General features: G+C 44.2%; 1 protein-coding gene across 4 annotated transcripts in view; it reads left to right on the top strand.

Annotated features, from left to right (window-relative positions):
- Window positions 1-21332, top strand: part of DENND2A (DENN domain containing 2A) — a 69528-nt gene that overhangs the window by 19487 nt on the left and 28709 nt on the right. For all 4 annotated transcript variants that reach the window (XM_077935056.1, XM_077935057.1, XM_077935058.1 and 1 more), the window contains exons 2-5: window positions 13851-13945; window positions 15577-16776; window positions 18876-19003; window positions 19933-20054. In XM_077935056.1, coding sequence (XP_077791182.1) covers window positions 13860-13945; window positions 15577-16776; window positions 18876-19003; window positions 19933-20054 — 1536 coding nt within the window. In that variant the 5' untranslated portion in view covers window positions 13851-13859. The remainder of the gene's footprint in view (window positions 1-13850; window positions 13946-15576; window positions 16777-18875; window positions 19004-19932; window positions 20055-21332) is intronic.

Here is a 21332-nt window from a genome sequence, read left to right as displayed (position 1 = left end):
GAACACCAAGGCATGTCTACAATAGCATCCCTACACTGAATCAGGCCACCAATCTAACCGTTTTTACAAGAGCAATCAAACTGCAAAACAATCTTTTGCATATTTACTTAGAAGTAGGTCCCACTGTGTTCAATGGTTTTATTCCCGAGGAGAACAGGCACACCTTTAACAAAGGTACTGAATGACAGACACATGAATAGTGTTGTAAATAAAAATATATGCCCTTTTTCCTTATGGGGTATCCAAGAGCCCATATAGAGTCCTTACATAGGTTCCCTATTGGTAGGAGAAAATAACAGAGGCCAACCAGAGAATATTGAGAAGCAAAGCAGCTAGTAAGCTTGATCTTTATTGATCTGTTGCAACAGGGTACTCCCTCACACGCAGGAGAGGAGGAGGACCCAGAAAGATGGTGTGCAAGACCTTATAAAGACTTTTGAAATTCCCATTCTCTAGATCAAGACCACCCCCAGAAACATTATGCCTACATCACAGAAGGGGTGTAACCTAAGACCACCCCTCAGATACATCCCACCTACATCACAGAAATTTAAATATTGTTTTTCTCCTGTTGTTGTTTATCTCCTGTCTGGCAAGTTACTTGATTGGATTTCCTGGGGAGCCTGGCCATTCTTTTGTAGTGGTAAATTACTTATTTCCTGGGCCAGGTCACAGGCTCACACCTTATTCAACAGACCCTTATTCAAACAGACGTATCCTTGAGACAGAATTTGTGAGGAAAGAGACAATGGGGAGGCTTTTCCAGTTTAACCTTGCAGAGAAACATTTGCTCAGTTTAGGAATCAAAATGGTTCCAGGTTGGCTTTCCTGTGTTGATCTATGTATGTGCAGTTATGAACATTACCATATATCTAAGACCATAAAATTCCTATCACATTATCCCCCCTTTGGGGCTAGAATTTTTCTTAAAAATTTTTGCCCCACAAATAATAACATCGTATGTTGTAAATGGATGTCTTTGGATGTCTTTGTATAAATATATCATATAAAAATAACACATGTTGCATTTTGCTACTAAATTACTTGTGGCATTCTAACACTTTGGGAGAGACTATTTACTCAATAGTGTTCTATGCTTTACACCTAGCAGGAAGGTCCACTAATGACTGAAAAATGCAGTTGGTGTTTTGTCCTTCGCCATTTTTGTGTGTTTCTCAGGTGTCAAGCTAGCTCTTCTGTGGTCTCACACTGACATAGTGCTACAGCAACACATCCTGTCTGTTGAATCCCCTCGGGGCTTTCATTTAACCATGTCGCCTGGCATTCACCATAGCTGGCACAGGTTTGGACATCTCGTGAGGGAGATGCCTTGGCCTTGGCCTTTCTATGGGATTTTATTATAGGCTGTTGTCTTGCACCCATGGGAAGTTGCTCACTTGCACTTAAAGGACCAAAAAGCTAATTGCAGCCTGGATACACTTGCCCAATTCAAACTGAGTCCAATTTGAATTTTTCTTGCCCCATGGTTCTCAACTCTTCAAACCAATCTGTTAAAAGAAAACCATTCTTAACAAGGGCAGTTGTCCAAATAAGTCAATTTAAGTCTATAAGGGATCATTCCTGCTAAACCAAAGCATATCCACCTTCATGTTTCTTAGAAGCTTCTCCTTGGTAAAGCAAGTTTTGGCACTTTTTTTTAAAATGGGTAGGGAAGGTTGGCATAGTGCCAGGTAGAACAATGAAATGTGGTTATAAATTGATCTAAACATTGGACTACACAATAGTGTGAGTTATTAGAAAGTATAAAATGTATGAGAATCCTCCACTGGGGTGTAAGGAATAAGACATTAAACATAAAACCAATTACACACAAAAATAGCCCCCCCCCCTTTGTGTAAATCACACTGTCAGACACATTTCAACATTCCTACGTAATAACACATAATACACAACAAACTAATTACATATCAGATACATATCTTGAGACAATTGTGATCTTTTACGTATGTATCTCAAAAGTGAGAAAATGTCTTTGCAATTCAACTCCTCCCCCCTTTGTCAGCCCCACTCCCCCGTCAGTCTGTATCCTTTGAAAGAGATAGCTGTGGGCACTTTGTTGCAGGTCTTGTGATGGTGAAGAACTCTGAGTTGAGGGGTTGTTGCTGCTTTTTAATCATCGCACATCTGTAGAAGTGATATCCTGTAAGGGGGCAGGGTTTTGGGGGGACTTAAAAGACAGAGTTAGGAAAAGGAAGGAGCAAAAGCCCCCTCCCCAAGAAAATCTCCTTGAGTTATTAGCTGCAAATAATAAAATCTTAGCATGTTAAGCATTTTACTCATTTTAATATTATTATCACATTTCCAGATAATTACTGTTATTATCTGCTAAGTTTGTTTGCTTTCCTTCATTTAGTTTTTGTTGGGGTTTTTTTCAAATTATTAAATAAAAAATTACTCCACATGTATAGTAAGAAAACTGTAAACAATACAAGAAAGACATCAGATTCAGAAAAGAATTATTATTAAATAATACAAAGATATTATCTAAACCACACAGATTACTACTGGACTAAAAAATGGGAAAACAATGGAAAAAGGCTTAAAATTCAGCATGTGCTGTCTGATAAGTAGAACTTGATAAAAATGACTTTCAACATGTGATGGACATGTCCCAAAAGTAACACGCACACGCACATGCACACAATGACCTATGAGGAACCAAAAATAATTAAATGCTAAGACACACATTATTTTTTAAAAAAAACAACCTGAAGTAACCTGAAGTAATCTGTTTTGGCATTCTAACAACCCAATGAAAAACTGATTAATAAATGAAAAACAGATTATTTGTAACCTAAAAAAGTGTCAGAGATAGAGGAAAATCAACTAATATAGCAGGGATTCAGACTTGTTTTGCTGAACAGAAAGAAAGTGACTGTTTGGCTTTAAGGGAAGAAAGACAAAAGAAATACAAATGCAATTACTTTTTTTAGAGTATTTAAATCACTGTTTGCATCCCCTCATTATCATTTGTGCTGTGGGAGAAAAGAAGGGACAAATACTTTGTTAATGGGGTTCACATATCCTGTTAAAAGAGAAAATTATTTCATGTGAGAAGTCTGCCAGGAAATGCTGTTCCTAAAATGCATAGACATATACACAAACAAACAAAAAAAACTGTTAAATCCCCATTGGGGAGGCAAACTACTCAAGAGAGGAACTCACAGTGGGAGTGCTTTGAACTCCCTGCAGCCCACCTCTCCAAACCTCCTCTCTCCCCCCTCCTTTCTCTCTTTGTAAGCTGATCTAGCCTCTGTGCATGTGCAGAGTTCATGTCTCAGCAAACCTTTTATACTATTGAAAATGTTGCATCTTTTGGCTAAATTAGAATTTGAATAAGGGAAGGGAAGGGTAAGGAGTAGATTTTTAAAATAGGGTTAGATTTTTAAAACAAAAAAGAGAAACTCAGCAATTCAAGTATTCAAAATAATAGACAAAATGATAAACACTGTAATCACTCAAATGCCTGATATCACCAGTTCTGCTTCAAAACATCACAGCTTTCACCTCTCACCTTTAAAAACAAAGAGCAAATCTGGGCTGAATTTCAACTCATCAGCCACAAATTGGGAAAGTTGAAAGGGACCTGGGGTCATCTAGTCCAACCCCAAAATACAGGGTTCATAGCAAGATTTGTACTACCAGAAACACACACATTCTTATGTACACAGACACAACTGGGGAAGAGACCACAAGCCATGCACCTATCACAAGCCATGCGCATATCATGTACTAATGAAGAGGAAAATAAAAGTACCCAACTTATACAGAACCCTTTTAGCAGATCTTGAAGCTAGTTTGAGTGAGAGTTTACTTCCTTAGACTAATGAGTGCAAGTTCCTAGAGAAAGTATCTTTAAAGGAAGATTGAAGTGAACATTTTTCCTAAGATAGGGAGAGGATCCCTTATAAAGCAAAGTTAATTCAATTGATATAACCACTCACAAATAATTAAAACAGCCATAGATTTGATTTAAAAGGAATACAAAAGTGAACAAATTTTCCTGAACTTGCAGAGGAATAGTAAGCCTAATCTATGCCCCCCCCCTTGCAGTTTCCTTTAAAGGAAGCTTACTCGGGAGTAAATTTACTTGGCACAGAAGTAAGAAGGAGAAGAAAAGAGAAAAAAAATATGAGAGAGACAGAATGAAACAAGGGGGGGCATTTTCTAAGAAAGAGGCCAGGAAGTCTTATAGAGACTGATATTTGGACTGGACTCATAGAATTTTGCTGGCCATGGAAGCCTCTACATTTAATAACAATTTTCTTAGAAAGAACACCATACTTTCATAGGCATGTGCTTAATGAAATACATACACTGCATTTTAGCTTGAGACAGCAATTTTGCTCAACTAGGCTTTTGCAGCAGAAACATTAGGTTAACTTCACATTCCAGAATAGACTGGAACACAGGTGTACTCACAAACTCAAAAGTTACAACACAACATCATTTACCATTAGATAGACTTAAAATCACCCTCCTCACTTAATCTAGAGGAAGGAGGTGGGGTAATCCTTTCAGAACACAAGTAGCACGTATACAGGATTTTACCACTTGGGAGGAAAACTCTCTTTTAGAGACTCTCTCAAATAACAAACATTTGCACACTTCATTCTCAATTTTTGTCTTGTTTAAGATTGATAAGGTTCAACATGGCTTTCTTAGATTTAGAACTTGGAGCAAGCTTGCATTTTTATTTTAGATGGCACATTTAAGATAAGCAGCTGCTGGATGTTACCTAAGTACAATTTAAACACAGGAAAAACGTTTCTTAAACACAAATTGAAGGGGACTGTCAGAGTCCAGGCGGGAAGTAAGCACCAACTGGGCTTCTTTCCCAGCAGGAGTCTGTGGGTTCATTTCTTTTGATTGAGGTGCACCCATTTTATTAAGAATTTTAATAGTGCTAGCTTTTACTTTTATACTGCAGTCGGGGTTTTATCCCCACTTTTCAGGAAACACAATAAATAACCCACAGTAGACTCAATTTGGACAACTCCGAGAATTAGTACTGTGACACACCGCCGTTCGTCTGGCCTGACTTACTAGGCTGGTACAGCTGTTGGCCTTTCCTGGCTACTAAGCTAACAGTGCGGTCAGCGATCTCAACCCCCCCTATGGTCATTTCTCAGCCAGGGAGCCCACAGCAACCTCCTGCCTCTTACAATCTAACCTGAGAGTTCCCTACTGGACGCTTGCGTAGCGCAGTGCCAGATTGGGACTCAGAAATGACAAAGAAGGAAAGGAATCAGGTGCCCTTGCTTTCTCTGCTCACAGGTCATCTCTAACAAAGATCGCCATGGCAGAGGTGCGGCTGCACCTGGGAGTTATAGTTTTCAGTGCAGAAGAAATTGCACAACCTTTCTGGGCAAAACTCCGAAGGAATAGGTTGGCATATAGACTGTAGAAGGAAAATGAAAGAAGTTTCCCTGGGCATACTCCGAAGGGTTAGGGCTGGTGTTGAGATCGAGGGGACAGAAAGGAGAAGGCAATTTTTAGATGAGGAAAAAAGTAGAAATTTTAGAATTGAGGGGAAAAGGAAGAATTAAAGAATTTTGGTTGCTGTGGTTTAGAGAACCCAACCCACTACCAGTGTTTCCTACTTAATACTCACTTCCGCATGCGCTGTTCCTGGTGATCCCACGATCTCTTGACTGGTTGTTTAAGGCCGGCCTGATCAAGCGTTGCTTCCTCTGGTTAGCCCCGCTGAACCTCCAGTTATTTCCAGACCCTGGGATCGATGGAAGACTGGTTATTCCTCCTGGCAAACTGCCTGGTGCGCGCTGGATAACCAGTCCTTCCTCGCTTCCAGAATCCGGGTAACCAAAAGTCCCTTCGTGCGTGGTCGCCATCTGTTGTAAATAAAAATATATGCCCTTTTCCCTTATGGGGTATCCAAGAGCCCATATAGAGTCCTTACATAGGTTCCCTATTGGTAGGAGAAAATAACAGAGGCCAACCAGAGAATATTGAGAAGCAAAGCAGCTAGTAAGCTTGATCTTTATTGATCTGTTGCAACAGGGTACTCCCTCACACGCAGGAGAGGAGGAGGACCCAGAAAGATGGTGTGCAAGACCTTATAAAGACTTTTGAAATTCCCATTCTCTAGATCAAGACCACCCCCAGAAACATTATGCCTACATCACAGAAGGGGTGTAACCTAAGACCACCCCTCAGATACATCCCACCTACATCACAGAAATTTAAATATTGTTTTTCTCCTGTTGTTGTTTATCTCCTGTCTGGCAAGTTACTTGATTGGATTTCCTGGGGAGCCTGGCCATTCTTTTGTAGTGGTAAATTACTTATTTCCTGGGCCAGGTCACAGGCTCACACCTTATTCAACAGACCCTTATTCAAACAGACGTATCCTTGAGACAGAATTTGTGAGGAAAGAGACAATGGGGAGGCTTTTCCAGTTTAACCTTGCAGAGAAACATTTGCTCAGTTTAGGAATCAAAATGGTTCCAGGTTGGCTTTCCTGTGTTGATCTATGTATGTGCAGTTATGAACATTACCATATATCTAAGACCATAAAATTCCTATCACAATAGCAGAATGCTCCATTCATATAATTCACATTCAGTTTCAGTAACATTTTGGTTATACTTTGAAGATATGTACCCTAACCTCTTGGTATTCTTACCTCTCTATTTGTTGAGTAAAACTATTTGCATTCCCAACTAACCGTCAGTATGCTGTGCTGCTGTAACTATGACACCAGTAAAAACCTCTGTTTTGTAAGATGGGGAAAACTTAAAACCTGCAATCTTAGTTTCTCCAGGTGTCTTTACTACTATTTATCTAGTGACTCATTTCTTCCTTTAGCTCAGTCACACACTACTGGCTTGTCTAACTGATCATTTTTTATAAGGATTATTGTGTGCATGTGAAATGCATGACCACGTATGGAGAACAGTATTAGTATAAATATGGAGGAGGAGAGGAAGATTTCTGCAGTGAATACTGTGTTGACCATTTAGATCAGACCATCTAGAATAAAAGAATAAGCTGCTGTAATTTGAGGTTGCAAGACGTACAGCTTGTAAGAGTGTGGTTTCATTTCTGAAAATCTGCTTCATATTTGGACTTTTGCATATTATGCGGGTATGTTCCTTTCATTATGACTTTCTGCCCCTACTTCCCTGTCCTATTAACTTTGGGGTGGGGAATCCTTATATGAACTTAAGTTCAGAAAATGTAACTGCACTGGCTTCATTGAAAATTTAAGTGCAGAATCCACCCAGAATTTCCTTTGAATTGTTCCCAGTGTTACTTTGCGTTACTTTGGATTACTTTGCACAAATAGAAGAAGAGAGAGCTCTTCCCCCAATATCTAGCCACATTTGATTTCTGAGAAACTTGGTGCAATTTGATGTACACAGATTCCTGCCTAATGAATTGCAGGCATTCACTTGGCCTGTCCTGGTTCCCCAAAAGTCCAGTTGTCCATCTTGATAGCAACCTGTTGCAAGTGTTTCTGTTGCAGATCTAACCTTGGAGTCGTAGAGCTTCTTTTTGACATAGCCTCCTGATTAGGGGAAAACCCTGTGTGGTTTGACTTTCTTTTTTCAGTGGCTCCTGTGGATTGCGGGGGTGGTGTGTGTGTGTGTTGCGTATGTCAGGATAGGAAGAAAGGAAGGAAGGGGGAACTGAAATTAGAAAAGGAGCCAAAGAGCGGCTGCTGGTGAAAGATGATTACAGCTCATTTCAAGGCCACTTCCTGCATGCCTATGATAGGACAGTAAACAAACGCCTCTTCGGAAGCACAGAAACGGGCAGGAACTAATGTGTGGAAGAGAAGGGTCACGGCAGGGTCTAACTTGGCCTGGCAAGAGGAAGCTCCCGGTCACATGGCCCTGGGAATCTGTAGCCTTGTGTGCATGTGAGAGAGAGTTGAGCCGTTTTTTTTTTTTCATCCTTTCTACCATCCACCCTATAGATAAGCGATCCCGTTTCTTCTCCTGCCCCCTTCCTCCCCTCCCCTTTGGACAGTTGTGTGACAGTATCAGATGGCTGCTTTGTCCCCTTCCACATCCCTCCCAAGAATGCTTTGGGCATTCCTAAGGTCATTGTAATGGCGAGGGGCCTCCAGCCGGGACTTGACATCCTGCCCTCTCCCACTGCCAATTTATGGCCCATGAAAGTTAACCACAAGGCAAAACTCCGCTCCTGCTGTTTCTGGATCTCCCCAGGATGGTGGGTGTCTCTGCCTTTCTCCTTCCGCCCTGGGCAGAGTTCTCCTTCTTTCCCCGCCCTGCCAAACCCTCAGTCTCCTTCGGAAGATTTGTTACTTGAAGGCCCTTGGTCTTGTTTCAGAGCTTATACTCTTTAAAAACACCAGAGGCACATGCACTCTCAAAATGGTGCTAGGTTCAGTGCTAAAGAGCTGGCGGAAATTATGCCTTGTGCATAGCAAATACCTTATCTCATTGGTTAAGGTTTTAGAGCTGCCTTCCCCAACCTGGTGCCCTCTGGATGCTTTGGACCACAATTCCCAGCCTGGCAGGTAGTTAAGGATGAGTGGTAGTCCAAAACATCTGGAGGACATCCTGTTGGAGAAGCTTGTTTTAGAGACGGCAGAGATGGAGAAGTTAATGAAGAGTATCTAGTGGGGGAATGGGCAGTCACTCCCCATTACAATGATGGAACGTGAAGTCCCATCACACTTCATACTAACAAGAAACGTTTTCTCATAATTTTCCTTGCATTTCCAAGACGTAATGTTAAAACGCTCCATCCCATTGATGATCCCTTTTCACACATTGGAACAAAGCAGTTTGGGAGCTGCTACCCTCTCATACTGTTGGAGAGTATGTGGGGTGTGAATGAAGAAATATTGTGGGCCCTGCCTTTGTCCCAGCTGACTGTCAACTGTTTGAAGATGGGTCAGATGGTGGTGGGGAGAGAACCATGTCATTGGTCCCTCAGGTGTAGTAGCTTCATTCTTATATCCTCTCCAACTGGGGTCACTCCACAAGGAAGTGAATCATACACCACTTACATGCATGGAGGAGTTTCTGGGGCATCATGACAGAAATTGAACAAAACTGAAAGCTTCCTCTTTCAGTTTGGAGATGGTGTGTCCCTGACGTGGTCATTCATTGTTTGCAGACTGCTCCATGGGTGTTGCTATGTCCCAGGTGCTTGTTGTACCTTATGTAGAATCATAGAATTGTAGAGTTGGAATGTATCCCAAGAGCCATCTGGACCAGCCCCCTGCAATGCAGAAACTATAATAATAATATAATAATAATTTATTATTTATACCCCGCCCATCTGGCTGAGTTTCCACAGCCGCTACAGCTGAAGAACCCCTGACGGATGGCCGTTCAACCTCTGTTTAAAAGCCTCCAATGAAGGAGAGCCCACCATCTTCCAAGGTAGCCCATTCCATGGTTGAAGAGCTCTTACTGTCAGACAGTTCTTCCTCTTCCTCTTCTTCCCAACTTCCGTTTCTTTCAGTGCATCTAGGCAGCACAGGTTCCAAGTAGACTGGGCTTTTGAATGGGTGAGAATAATCTGCTTGGAACCTCCTTTGCTTGATGGGGCTAGTACAGTGGTACCTCGGGTTAAGTCCTTAATTCGTTCCGGAGGTCCGCTCTTGAGAATAATCTGCTTGGGTCCTCCTTTGCTTGATGGGGCTAGTACAGTGGTACCTCGGGTTAAGTCCTTAATTCGTTCCGGAGGTCCGCTCTTAACTTGAAGCTGTTGTTAACCTGAAGCACCACTTTAGCTAATGGGGCCTCCCACTGCTGCCGTGCTGCCAGAGCACGATTTCTGTTCTCATCCTGAAGCAAAGTTCTTAACCCGAGGTACAGTGGTACCTCGCAAGATGAATGCCTCGCAAGACAAAAAACTCGCAAGACGAAAGGGTTTTTTGTTTTTTGAGCTGCTTCGCAAGACGATTTTCCCTATGGGCTTGCTTCGCAAGACGGAAACGTCTTGCAAGTTTGTTTCCTTTTTCTTAACACCGTTAATACAGTTGCGACTTGACTTCGAGGAGCAACTCATAGAACGCGGTGTGGTAGCCTTTTTTGAGGTTTTTTTAAGACTTTGGTGATTTTTGAAGCTTTTCCAAAACTTTCCCAACACCGTGCTTCGCAAGATGAAAAGAATCGCAAGACGACAAACTCGTGGAACGAATTAATTTCGTCTTGCGAGGCACCACTGTACTATTTCTGGGTTAGCGGAGTCTGTCACCTGAAGCGTATGTAACCTGAAGTGTATGTAACCTGATGTACCACTGTATAGTGGCCGGAGAAACTGAGCTGTCAATTAGGAAGTCCCTGATTCAGAGCTCACCTCTAGTGTGTGATCCCTAGGTGGCTTTAGGCATACCGTTCCCCTCTCAGCCTTAACCACCTCCATTTGTTACACTGGGAGATAATAATATTAACTTGCCTTGCAGGGTTGTTGTAAAGATTACAACAAGACAACACACGTGAAACATGCTGAATGCTTGAAAATACACCACACAAGTGTTAAGTTATTGTTACGTTGATCTGGTGCCCAGTGTCATAGCCCAGTGGTAGAGCACCTGCTTTGCATTCAGAAGTCCCAGATTCAATCCCTGGCATTTCCAGATAGGGTTGGGAATGTCTGCTGTGTTAAACCTAGAGAACTGCTGACAGTCAGTGTAAAGGTAAATGACCCCTGGACGGTTAAGTCCAGTCAAAGGCGACTATGGGGTTGCGGTGCTCAGTGGTGAAGCGGTGGGAATGGCGTACATCTGGGGGCATGGCTGGCGTGCATCCCAGGGGGCGTGGCGTGCCACTTGCGGGGGCCGTGGCGCGTGTCAAGCGGTGAGCGTCCTGGGACATGAGCGGTCAGTGTCCCAGCAGCGAGTGCCGAGAGTCCCGGGGGCGGGGGTGACCATGATGGCACCCCCTGATGGCACTCAGGATGGACCGCCTCCCCCACCTTCGTCCGCCAGTGGCAGTGCTCATCTCGCTTTCCGGCCAAGGGAGCCAGGGTTTGTCCACAAACAGCTTTCCGGATCATGTGTCCAGCATGACTAAACCGCTTCTGGTGCGACGGAACACCATGACAGAAACCAGAGTGCATGGAAATGCTGTTTACCTTCCCGCCACAGCGGTACCTATTTATCTACTTGCCCTGGTGTGCTTTCGAACTCCTGGGGTGGGCAGAAGCTGGGACAGAGCCAACAGGAGCTCACCCCGACGTGGGGATTCGAACCACAGACCTTCTGATAGGCAAGCTCAAGAGGCTCAGTGGTTTAGACCACATAACCAACTGAGCTACATCCCTCGAAATTCTTTTTCTCCTTATCCTCTTCCCCAACCCCCATCCCAAATCTTGGACTCCCATAAATGAAGCTGCTATTTCTGTTGTATACACATAAGCGAGAAGAACTGCTAACTATACTTCTTTTTTTCCTGCCAGGCTCTGTCCATGGCAGGAAAAATTTCCAAAGTGGACAGACTCCAGAGGCTTTGGGTTATTTCTTTCTTTCTTTCTTTCTCTTTTTTAACAAGTATTGTGTAAGAGACAATGAGCTCCCCCCCCCCCGAAAACTTTCTTTTCTTTTTTCTTTAGCTCACTGGCTTTGTATAATGCTGTCTTCAGAAGTAATGAGAGAGCAGGGGGTGGGAGAGAGAAGAGGGGCTTCTTAAAGACCCAGAGCTACTTTTCAGAGCAAGTAAATTCTCCTTTCCCCACAATTGCATTGAATATAGTATAGAAGCACACTCACCTGCAGGACAGCCCCCCCCCCCCAAAAAAAAAACTTCTCTGAAACTACTTTAGAAAGAAAAATGAACAGTGACCTGAACAGCCCTTCATTAGAAGATCCTTCTTAGAGGCCATATTCATTCTTGGCCTGAACAGCCCTGTGGCTGATGCTCTGTTGCCCTGGGAATGTGTTTGGCTCATTAGGAGCCTTTCTGCCTGATCAGTCTGCTGTGTGATTAAATGTGTGTTAATTCCTCCTAGTTGGCAGCAGGTCACCAGAGGGCTTTCCTCCCACTTGTGGTGCTGCACTTCCAAAGCACGATCTTTTTGTATACCTGGAGTGGGGAGCCCTGGCTTAGAGAATTGGTTTGCTTCAGCTCTATGGAGTGAAGAAGTGCATTTGCACCAAAGCCTTGAGCACCAAATGGTTAGGGTTGGCGTTGCAATTAGAGGCAGGCAATGCCGCAGCTACCCCTGTTGTTTTAAGAGTTTTTAAATGTTACTTTCTGTTAAGTTGTGGGTGAACATATCAGATGACACAGCGATTTCTCCAAAGCAGCTCTTTATTTGTAAGCTGGAACAGAACTGAACTGAAGGGCTCAGCCAGCCCGATCACACAGAGCTCCAGTACCTTGCCACTGTAGCAACTTTCTAAAACCATCCAATCACTGAACGTCACTTTCGATCCTTCATTTGCATAACTATCTACAGTATCCCCCGCTGGCCCAGGGTGAGAACTTCAGTACACAACACTTTCAATGGCTTGGGGACCTGTGCCTTCCTCTTATGGTGTCCATATGAGCAAGTGTTGCATAATAGTTAGAGGGTTGCACCAGGATGGGAGAGACCCGGATTCAAAACCTTTGCCATTAAGCCCGCTACGTTGCTATTGGGCCAGCCACTCGCTCTCAGCCAAACCTCCCTTGCAGGGATGTTGTGGCGATAAAGTGGGTGAGAGGAAGAGAACCGCGTGTGTCATCTTGAGCTCCTTGGAGGAAAGACGAATAGAAATGTAACCAATTATTTTACTTCTCCTGCTTACGATTTCTAAGTGGAAGCAAACATCTGGACTTTTATTTTGCTTCCCTGGCCCTAATCCAACAGCGCTCATAGCATTTTGTATGAACTTTTTTTTTTTAAAGGCATTTTAAAAATTCGGTGGGTTTTTAAATCGGCGTGCTCACTCTCTGCACTACTTCCAATCAAAGAAAAACGTGGGGCAACCAACAAAAGTTAAATGTGAGCCCTGCAGCTTTTTCCATCCCCTCCTGACTCAGTCACTAAAATGCACTTGTGTCCTACTTTCAGCCATCAAAGCAGAAAGGCTTCAGGAGCTATATTTATGCTGAGAGCGACATTTGGATGTCGAAGGATGTCAAAGCATTGCTGTGGTTTGAATGCATACTACCGCTTGGACAGATAGTATTCCTTGAGTCTACGGTATTTTAATGGGTTTACTTGGCAAGGCAAGCTATGCAAATGTTGGCAACATGTGAAGAATATGTAGACTCCTCCGGGTAACTAATTCTGGATTTATCCCTGGAAGAATCGTGTTGTTGCTTTAGTGCTACAACTACTTCTATCTTTTAAATTTAGCTTATTCTAAAGTTTTTCAACAAAAGCTTGTTCATTTAGTGGCTTTGTCTGGGATCATCATCTGGCTTTCCATTTACTGAAACATTTGCTTCCCTTTGTCCAAGCAAGCTAAAAGCACTGAAATAAAAAATAAAAGCTAAACCATTAATTGGCCACTTGTTCATTGCAGCCAGACTGACATTGCCCAAACACTGGAGAGACTTATAATGTGTGCTATTGGACTACAGGTGTGATATTTAGCCCTTGTGGAAATAGTGACCCAAAATGATATTTCTTCATGGTATTAAAAAAATCAAATAAATTTGTTTTGACTTGGCACTCGCGTATTTTTTATGTTAGCAATAAGGACCAGAGTAAGAATCCATTGTCCTGTTATGCTAGAATTTGGAATGCATGGCGCTGTATTTTTTTTATTATTATTTACACACACACACACACACACACACACACACACACACACACAACTTTATTGCGGTCCATAGACCCATTATGACTGTACTTGATGTGTTTTTCTGATTTCCCCCCCCCCTCCTAGGTAGACTGCAGCCATGCCATGTGCTGACACAATGACAGCGAACACAGTCGCCGGCGTGAGCATCAAGCCTAAGACCAGTGTTTGCAACGCTATTGAGAGGTGGGTAATTTTAAATGTCCCTTTCAAAGTGACTTCCAAGGAGTGTAAGGAAAGAAATGATGACGTTTCATCGGTTCTAAATTGCGCTTCTGAAATGAGAACAATTTGAGTAGTTGCCCCTCACTTCCCAGCTTTTCTGAACTGGAGACAAGCAGTGTGAGCCTAAATGCATGTAGCTGGCAGTAAGACCTCTGCACTTAGCTCAGTGGTAACACATCTGCTTTGCATGAAGAAAACTCAGGGCGAAGTTTTGAACTGGGGTAGAAGATGAAAAACTTTGCCTAGCCACTTCCGCAATTGTCATGGCAGGTTGTTGTATCTACAGATGCTGGGGATTGGACCAGAGATCTTCTGCTTGCAAAACGAATGTCCTACCACTGAGCTTTGGTCCTGGTTTGCTGCATCCCTCCTTCGTAGGTGTACTAGATGTCAAATGTTTTGTTTTGGTTTTTTAATTACATGCACTTTTCACTGACATGTTCTGTTGACTTGACTTCTGTTTATAAAGTGGGTGGTGGTTAATTTTAGTATCTCTCAGTGATGGTAGCTGCTTCCCATGTTTATTGTCTTATTGCCGCTGTAAATAGCCATGGAGATACCACTATGGAGGTGAAAAGTTGGGTAGAAAGGTTTTTTATAAGTAAAATACTTGGCAAGAATAGTTGGGAGAGAGGAAGCAGCTGGTTCATAATGTGTATATGGCCTGCTGTACCCCTTAAGCTAGGGACGCGGGTGGCGCTGTGGGTTAAACCACAGAGCCTAGGGCTTGCCGATTGGAAGGTCTGTGGTTTGAATCCCCGCGACGGGGTGAGCTCCCGTTGCTCGGTCCATGCTCCTCCCAACCTAGCAGTTCTAAAGGAAGTGCAAGTAGATAAATAGGTACCACTCTGGCGGGAAGGTAAACGTCGTTTCCGTGCTGCTCTGGTTCGCCAGAAGCAGCTTAGTCATGCTGGCCACATGACCTGGAAGCTGTACGCCGGCTCCCTCGGCCAGTAAAGCGAGATGATTGCCGCAACTCCAGAGTCGGCCATGACTGGACCTAATGGTCAGGGGTCCCTTTACCTTTACCCCTTAAGCTAGCTGCACACAGTGTACTGCTATAGCAATACCTTTTTTTTTTAAGCAAGCTTGTGGAAAGGTTTTGAACATGCGCTACACAAAATGGGATTCTGTTGATCTGAAGAACCCACTTAAAGTCTCAAAACACAGTCTCACATTAGTGCAGAGATAAGGGGAGGGAGATGCAGAATGAAATTGGATGATTAAGATTTTTAGATGAGTGAGGTAAAGATGCAGCTGGATTTACTGCAGCCTGGCACTCTCCAGATGTTTTGTACTTTTGCAACCCTCATCAGCTTCAGGCAGCACAGCTGTGCTTGCTTGGGCTAATGGGAGTTGTTGTCCAAAACATTTGGAGGATGCCAGGTCGACAGAGGTTGTTTTAGTGAGGAAAAGGGGGTTGGGTACACAAGTATGCCTCTTTCAAGGGAAAAGTAAAGGCAGAGGGAGGAGAGCAAACCTATGAAGACTGCAGGAAGGTTAAAAGTTATACTATAAGCTCATGACCAATCAGAGAGCAAGGAACATGGAGGTAAAGTTCCTCTGCCAATTTTTCTACCTTCATTTCATAGGAGCAGGTTTAAAAGTCTAAATAATACAACCACAAAGGCAGAACTTTGGTGCAGGCCTTCAAAGAGGAAGTGCTTGGAGACTGTTACCACCACGCCCAAACTGGTACAGAAAGCAGAGCCATCTCCTGTGGTAGAGAGCACACTGAAGGCACTGGAGAACTTGATGTTGGATCCGAGAATAGACTGCATTCAGCAGAACATGCTCAGTCCCAAGATGATCATTGGCGACCCTTCTGTAGAACTAAACATCCGAGAAAGCAGCAAGATTATAAGGAAGCAACTGGGAGGTGCTCCAAGCCTGCGGGCTGTTGGGAAAGCAAGTTTGAAAAGCAAGCCTTCGAGCATCAAGGACAAGATTTCGGAGTGGGAAGGCAAGAAGGAAGCTCTGTCTCCTGCGTTGGCGTGGAAGGAGGAAGAGCAAGGAGTTAAAGAGGAGCTCAGTTCGTTTTTGGGCGCGGTGGAGAAGATGACCAGGGGAAATGCAGCGGTGAGGGACGTGGACGCCAAGAGGCTTGTAAACTGGCAGCTGGAATGCAAAGGCGCAAGCAAGGAGAACGAGAGGAGAATCGGGGTGCTGAAATGTGTTGGGGAGAAGAAAGCAGACATGAAGCTCAAGGAAGATGAACCCTCTTCCAACACTGGCAGGAGCACCGAGTTGAAGGAAGGGAAGACGGAGGTCCAGAAGGAGAACGTGTCTGTCCTGAGTCAGGTCAAGAAGCTGGAGCAGGCCTTGAAAGGAGGAGCATCGGCAGAGCTGCAGCCCCAGTTGCCAGGTACTTACTATTCCCCGCACTGCCTGCAAGAGAAGGCAGACGAGGGGCAGAGTCCCTCTGAAGGCCAGGAAAGCCGGACGGAGCTCGGGAAACGGCTTCTCAGCTGGGACTCCGAAGCTGGTGAGCCTATCTTTGGGACTCTGGAAGAGGTGAAAGCGTCCCGTGCAAAATGCAAGCCCGGGAATGAGGAAAATGTCTACACAGAGCCAGGATTGCTTGATAAGAAGCCTTTTATCAATCCGCTGCCCAAGCCTCGGCGGACTTTCAAGCACGAGGGCGAAGAGGGGTGGATTCCGCCAGTTAGGAATAAGCGGAATTTGCCCCCTCTGCCTTCTATTCCACCTCCTCCCCTCCCTTCTTCACCCCCTCCTTCGGCCGTCAGCAGAAGACTGAGGAATGGGAAGCATAAGGCGAACACGGATCACAGGTATCATTCCTACTTTTTGTTCTAAACTGCTGTATATGGAATTCTTCATATAACTCCTACATCCAATGCTATGTTGATTCCTTTCAAACTGTTGGCCAGGTATGTGTGGATCGTATTTTCCTCATTTGATAACGGCCAGCATTTTGATGTGGCTCGATGCAGCCAAAAAGCTTGGGGTTCAGTTCTGGTCAGAATTGGCTTGCTGCGTGCCAAGACTGATTTTCTGCTAGACTTCACTGTGTGCAAGAAAACTTACATGGGGGAGAGAGAGGGAGGGAAATAGAGCATAAATTGGAGAACCAGTTTATATGGTGAATCGCTAGTTTGCTTTGAGGGAGAGTTTGGCAAGGGACTGAGTGGCACACACTCTGCTTTTGTTTGTAAACAGATGGAAAGAGAGGACTCAATGCGTTCTTCCCTCTTTGAAGTTTCATGCATATGAACTTCTCAAGCAGCGGTGGTTGATCTGTGACCCTCCAGATGTTGCTGGACTCCCAGCTTCCATCAGCCCCAATAGTCAGCAATGATAGGAGTTTCATTCCAACAAGATCTGGAGGGCAACAGGGTTAGTCCAATGCCCCCAAACCCAAGGTGACTATCTAGCCTGGCATTGACTGGCAGAGGCTGCCCAAGGATTTAGGCCAGGTATGGGAAACATTTGCTCATCTAGAGGTTGCTGAGCTGCAGCTGTGATCTTCCCTGGCCCTTGGCCACACTTGCTGGGGCTGATGGGAGTTGTAGTTCAGCAACATCTAGGACCAAAAGAATCCTACACCTGTCTTAGCAGAACGGTGCAGAGACCTCTCTCTGCCTATCTGAGATCCAGCCTACATGTGAACTTAACCCCCTTGAGTGCTGGAGATGTGTTGGTTAACCCTTCCTTTTCTAGCTGCTCCCTCCTTGCTCCCACCACCTAAACCCCAGACCCCAGTGTAACTTGCAGACACAAATCCTGCTGAAACCAGTTCATTGGGGGAGGGGGTGATTTCCAGCGTGGGATTGGGGAGGGAAGCAGTTGGCAAGGGAAGGGCTATTTATAGTGGGTAACTAGTCAGTAGAGCCTGAGACTTAATTTCAGGGCCCTGGATTTGAGCCCCACATTGGGCATTGCAGGGGGTTGAACCAGATGATCCTTGTGGTCCTTTCAAATTCTGTGATTATATTCTATTACCTATTATGTGCAACAAAAGGGCTATAGTTAACATGATGGTCGAGGTTGCAATCTGTAATTTTGCCTTCAGCCTGGAAGGGTTGAGGGCCTCTAAACTAGGCCACTCCTAGAAGTAAGGAACCATTTAACTCCATGGCTCTCCAACAGTTAAGCAGGTTTTTGTAAAGAGGTGCAAGCTCCTCCCTGACCTTTCCTGATCCAGTATTGGCCTGCATCGCAGCTAAAGCACGGAGCAGACTCAAGTGCATCAAATTGACCTATGTTCGTTTTATGTTAGCTTGCCCATCAACATACATGGCACTTCACTAAAGTACCAAGAGGATGGGTCCCGTCCCTGAGGAGTTAGCAGTCTAAATATTGACACCTAGGAGGCAACAGAGAGGGAAGAAATGGAGGCAGAGTAAATAGACAAGCCAAGTGGATGTATTTCAGTGAGTATGCAGACTAATGTACCAAAGGCTTCAAGACACATTTAGATTTGGGGAAGTGACTTGAAGGAATGGAAAGAAGTGGCATCATGCAGGTGTTCTGAGAGGCAGTTCCAAGTGCCTAGAAGAGCAAGGGAGAAGGGGCAGAATCTTTTGGGTGAACAAGAGATCTTTGAATGGTGGAGCTCAAGGAGGAAAGATGTGCCAGGATATAAGAATGGAGAGATGTGGCGATCATGGGTGGCTCATAATTATCAACCCACCCTTCATCCTAGGACAGGTTACAACAGTTAAAACACAAGAACAGTTTATAACAATTTAAGATCACAGAATTGAGATCTACAGTATCGGGGGGGGGGGGGACCTTTACAGTCGTGGTTTAACATGAGACAAATGTGTGAAGATGCAGTTCCTACCCTGCTGACTAAACCTGTAAATAGCATTTCATATGTCAACTTATTAAAAGCTGTGCTTCTCTCTCTACCCCACAAATGCCACAGGAAGTCCTATGAGTTTGAAGATTTGTTGCAGTCCTCTTCCGAGAATGGCCGGGTAGATTGGTATGCCCAGACCAAGCTGGCCCTAACGCGCACTTTATCAGAGGAAAATGTCTATGAAGATATTTTAGGTAGGCATTTGGGTAGCAGAGGCAGGTGATGGCCAACCTTGAGTGACGGGCAGCCTGATATTTAAGACCTAAGTAGTTAAATCTCAGTTCATTTGCTCTCCTAACTTTATGTTAAAGTCTATTTTAGAGCAGCCAGAATTTAGGGCAGTGTTTTGTTAGAAGTAGTTGTTTTGTGTGTTACGAGTGGGGGGGGGGGTGTTGGGCGGGGGGACGAGACGAGGTTCCTGTTGATGCTCAGAATTGCCTTGCCAGCAGAAATAATGTACATTACAAAATTACGGGCATTATATTTCGACTAGTAACAGAAAAGTAGTAAGAGCTGAAGAATATATACTGACAATTATAACATTGCATGTACATAACATATCTAAAAGGGTATATGCACGCGCGCACACAGCATAGATTATGTTGGATGTTTATGTTACTCCCCAGCTAAAAGATGATCCAAAAGTGATTCATTAGATCTGAGGCTGTTGGAGAATAGTTAATGGGGTTTGAGTGAATTGTTAATGTTTGTCTTGCATTATTTGAAGTACAGGCCACAATCCAAGGCAGAGGAGTGGGGATTAATAGACTTAAGCACACATGACTCTCTGTGTTGGATTGTGGCCATAGTATATTGAAGCATTGGACTTCAATGCTTCCAGGATGTTTGTACAGTTGCTCAACATAGACAAATTCAGCAGGTGAAGATTTTCCATGCATAGAGTTTAAGCAATGGCGGGGGAGAAGCTTCACATACTTTGCAACATGCTAAACCGTCCAATGATAAATCTTCCGGTTGCCCGTAGTCGGCGGGAAAAGACTAGCTGGACCTCGATCTTAAAAGCGCTGATCTGGTAAAGGCAGCACCCAAGTTCTCCTTGAGCTGCTGAAAGGCTCACAGTGTTGTGTACTGATTATCTGCTGCCTCTGACTTCCTATTCCAGATCCACCAGCAAAAGAGAACCCCTATGAAGATATTGAGACAAATAGCCGCTGCTTGGGGAAGAAATGTGTCCTGAACTTCCAAGCGTCTCCTTCATCTTCGGTCCCTGGCACACCCACAAAGGTATCCTGGTCTAACCAGTGCGACTTGAAAACCCAGTGCCCCAAAGTTATATGTTTTGGCTGGCATTGTGGAGGCAGAGTGGTGAGAAAATGGATGCCCTGCAGGGAACAAGATTACTGATTCGCCCTCTGATGTGGTTTCCTGTCTTGGATTAACTCCCTGGTGTAGTTTACTTCATGCCCAACGAGTTCTGTGATGTTAAGAGAGAGAGAATTCTGTGTCACTTGAATCCTGGTGGGTTCTGGGATGGTGCATTCTGGATTCCGTCTCACTGTGGGGCTTAATTGGCAGCCCTTGGCAGCCCACAGCCAAAGGCATGCAAGAACACTACAAGATCATATAAGAGACTGTGTTAATGTGGTTGGGAAGGAATGGTGCTAGGAAAATGGGACACAACCCCCCCCCTCCTTTTTTTAAACCTGTCGGCATTTCTCTTTGGCTACAAGCTGCCTAGCATCGATCTGGAATCTCTAGGCTTGTAAGTACTTTGTTACAAAGCTGTGGGTTGTTTGCTCCTTTTTGTCCTTTTTGGTGGGTATCATCCTATTTCTGCATTCTAATTCTACTGCTGTCTCAATTCTTACTCCTGTGACACTGCCATCTTTAATTTTTCTACACTGCCTCACCAACATCCTGGGGTTGTTATTGGTGGTGGTTGTTTTCTTTCTCTTTTTTAACTATTGGCAAAATGTTGTTGTTTAGTCGTTTAGTTGTGTCCGACTCTTCGTGACCCCATGGACCAGAGCACGCCAGGCACTCCTGTCTTCCACTGCCTCCCACAGTTTGGTCAAACTCATGCTGGTAGCTTCGAGAACACTGTCCAACCATCTTGTCCTCTGTCCCCTTCTCCTCGTGCCCTCAATCTTTCCCAACATCAGGGTCTTTTCCAGGGAGTCTTCTCTTCTCATGAGGTGGCCAAAATATTGGAGCCTCAGCTTCACAATCTGTCCTTCCAGTGAGCACTCAGGGCTGATTTCCTTAAGAATGGATAGGTCTGATCTTCTTGCAGTCCATGGGACTCTCAAGAGTATCCTCCAGCACCATAATTCAAAAGCATCAATTTTTCGGCGATCAGCCTTCTTTATGGTCCAGCTCTCACTTCCATACATCACTACTGGGAAAACTATCGGCAAAATAATGGGCATAAAAGAGGAGTGGGCAGAAGGTGAATTGGGTTCTACTGGTAGATACCAGGGTGTGACTTACAGCAGATAAGCGAGAATTTCTGCAACCTCATTGTTTAACCATAGCAATGACACAAATTACCCCTTCCTTTAT

Source organism: Podarcis muralis, chromosome 10, assembly GCF_964188315.1.
Source record: "Podarcis muralis chromosome 10, rPodMur119.hap1.1, whole genome shotgun sequence".
In the NCBI taxonomy this organism is placed as follows: Eukaryota; Metazoa; Chordata; class Lepidosauria; order Squamata; family Lacertidae; genus Podarcis; species Podarcis muralis.
The sequence above is the reverse complement of the archived record's forward strand: the minus strand, read 5'-3'. Positions and strand labels throughout refer to the sequence as shown.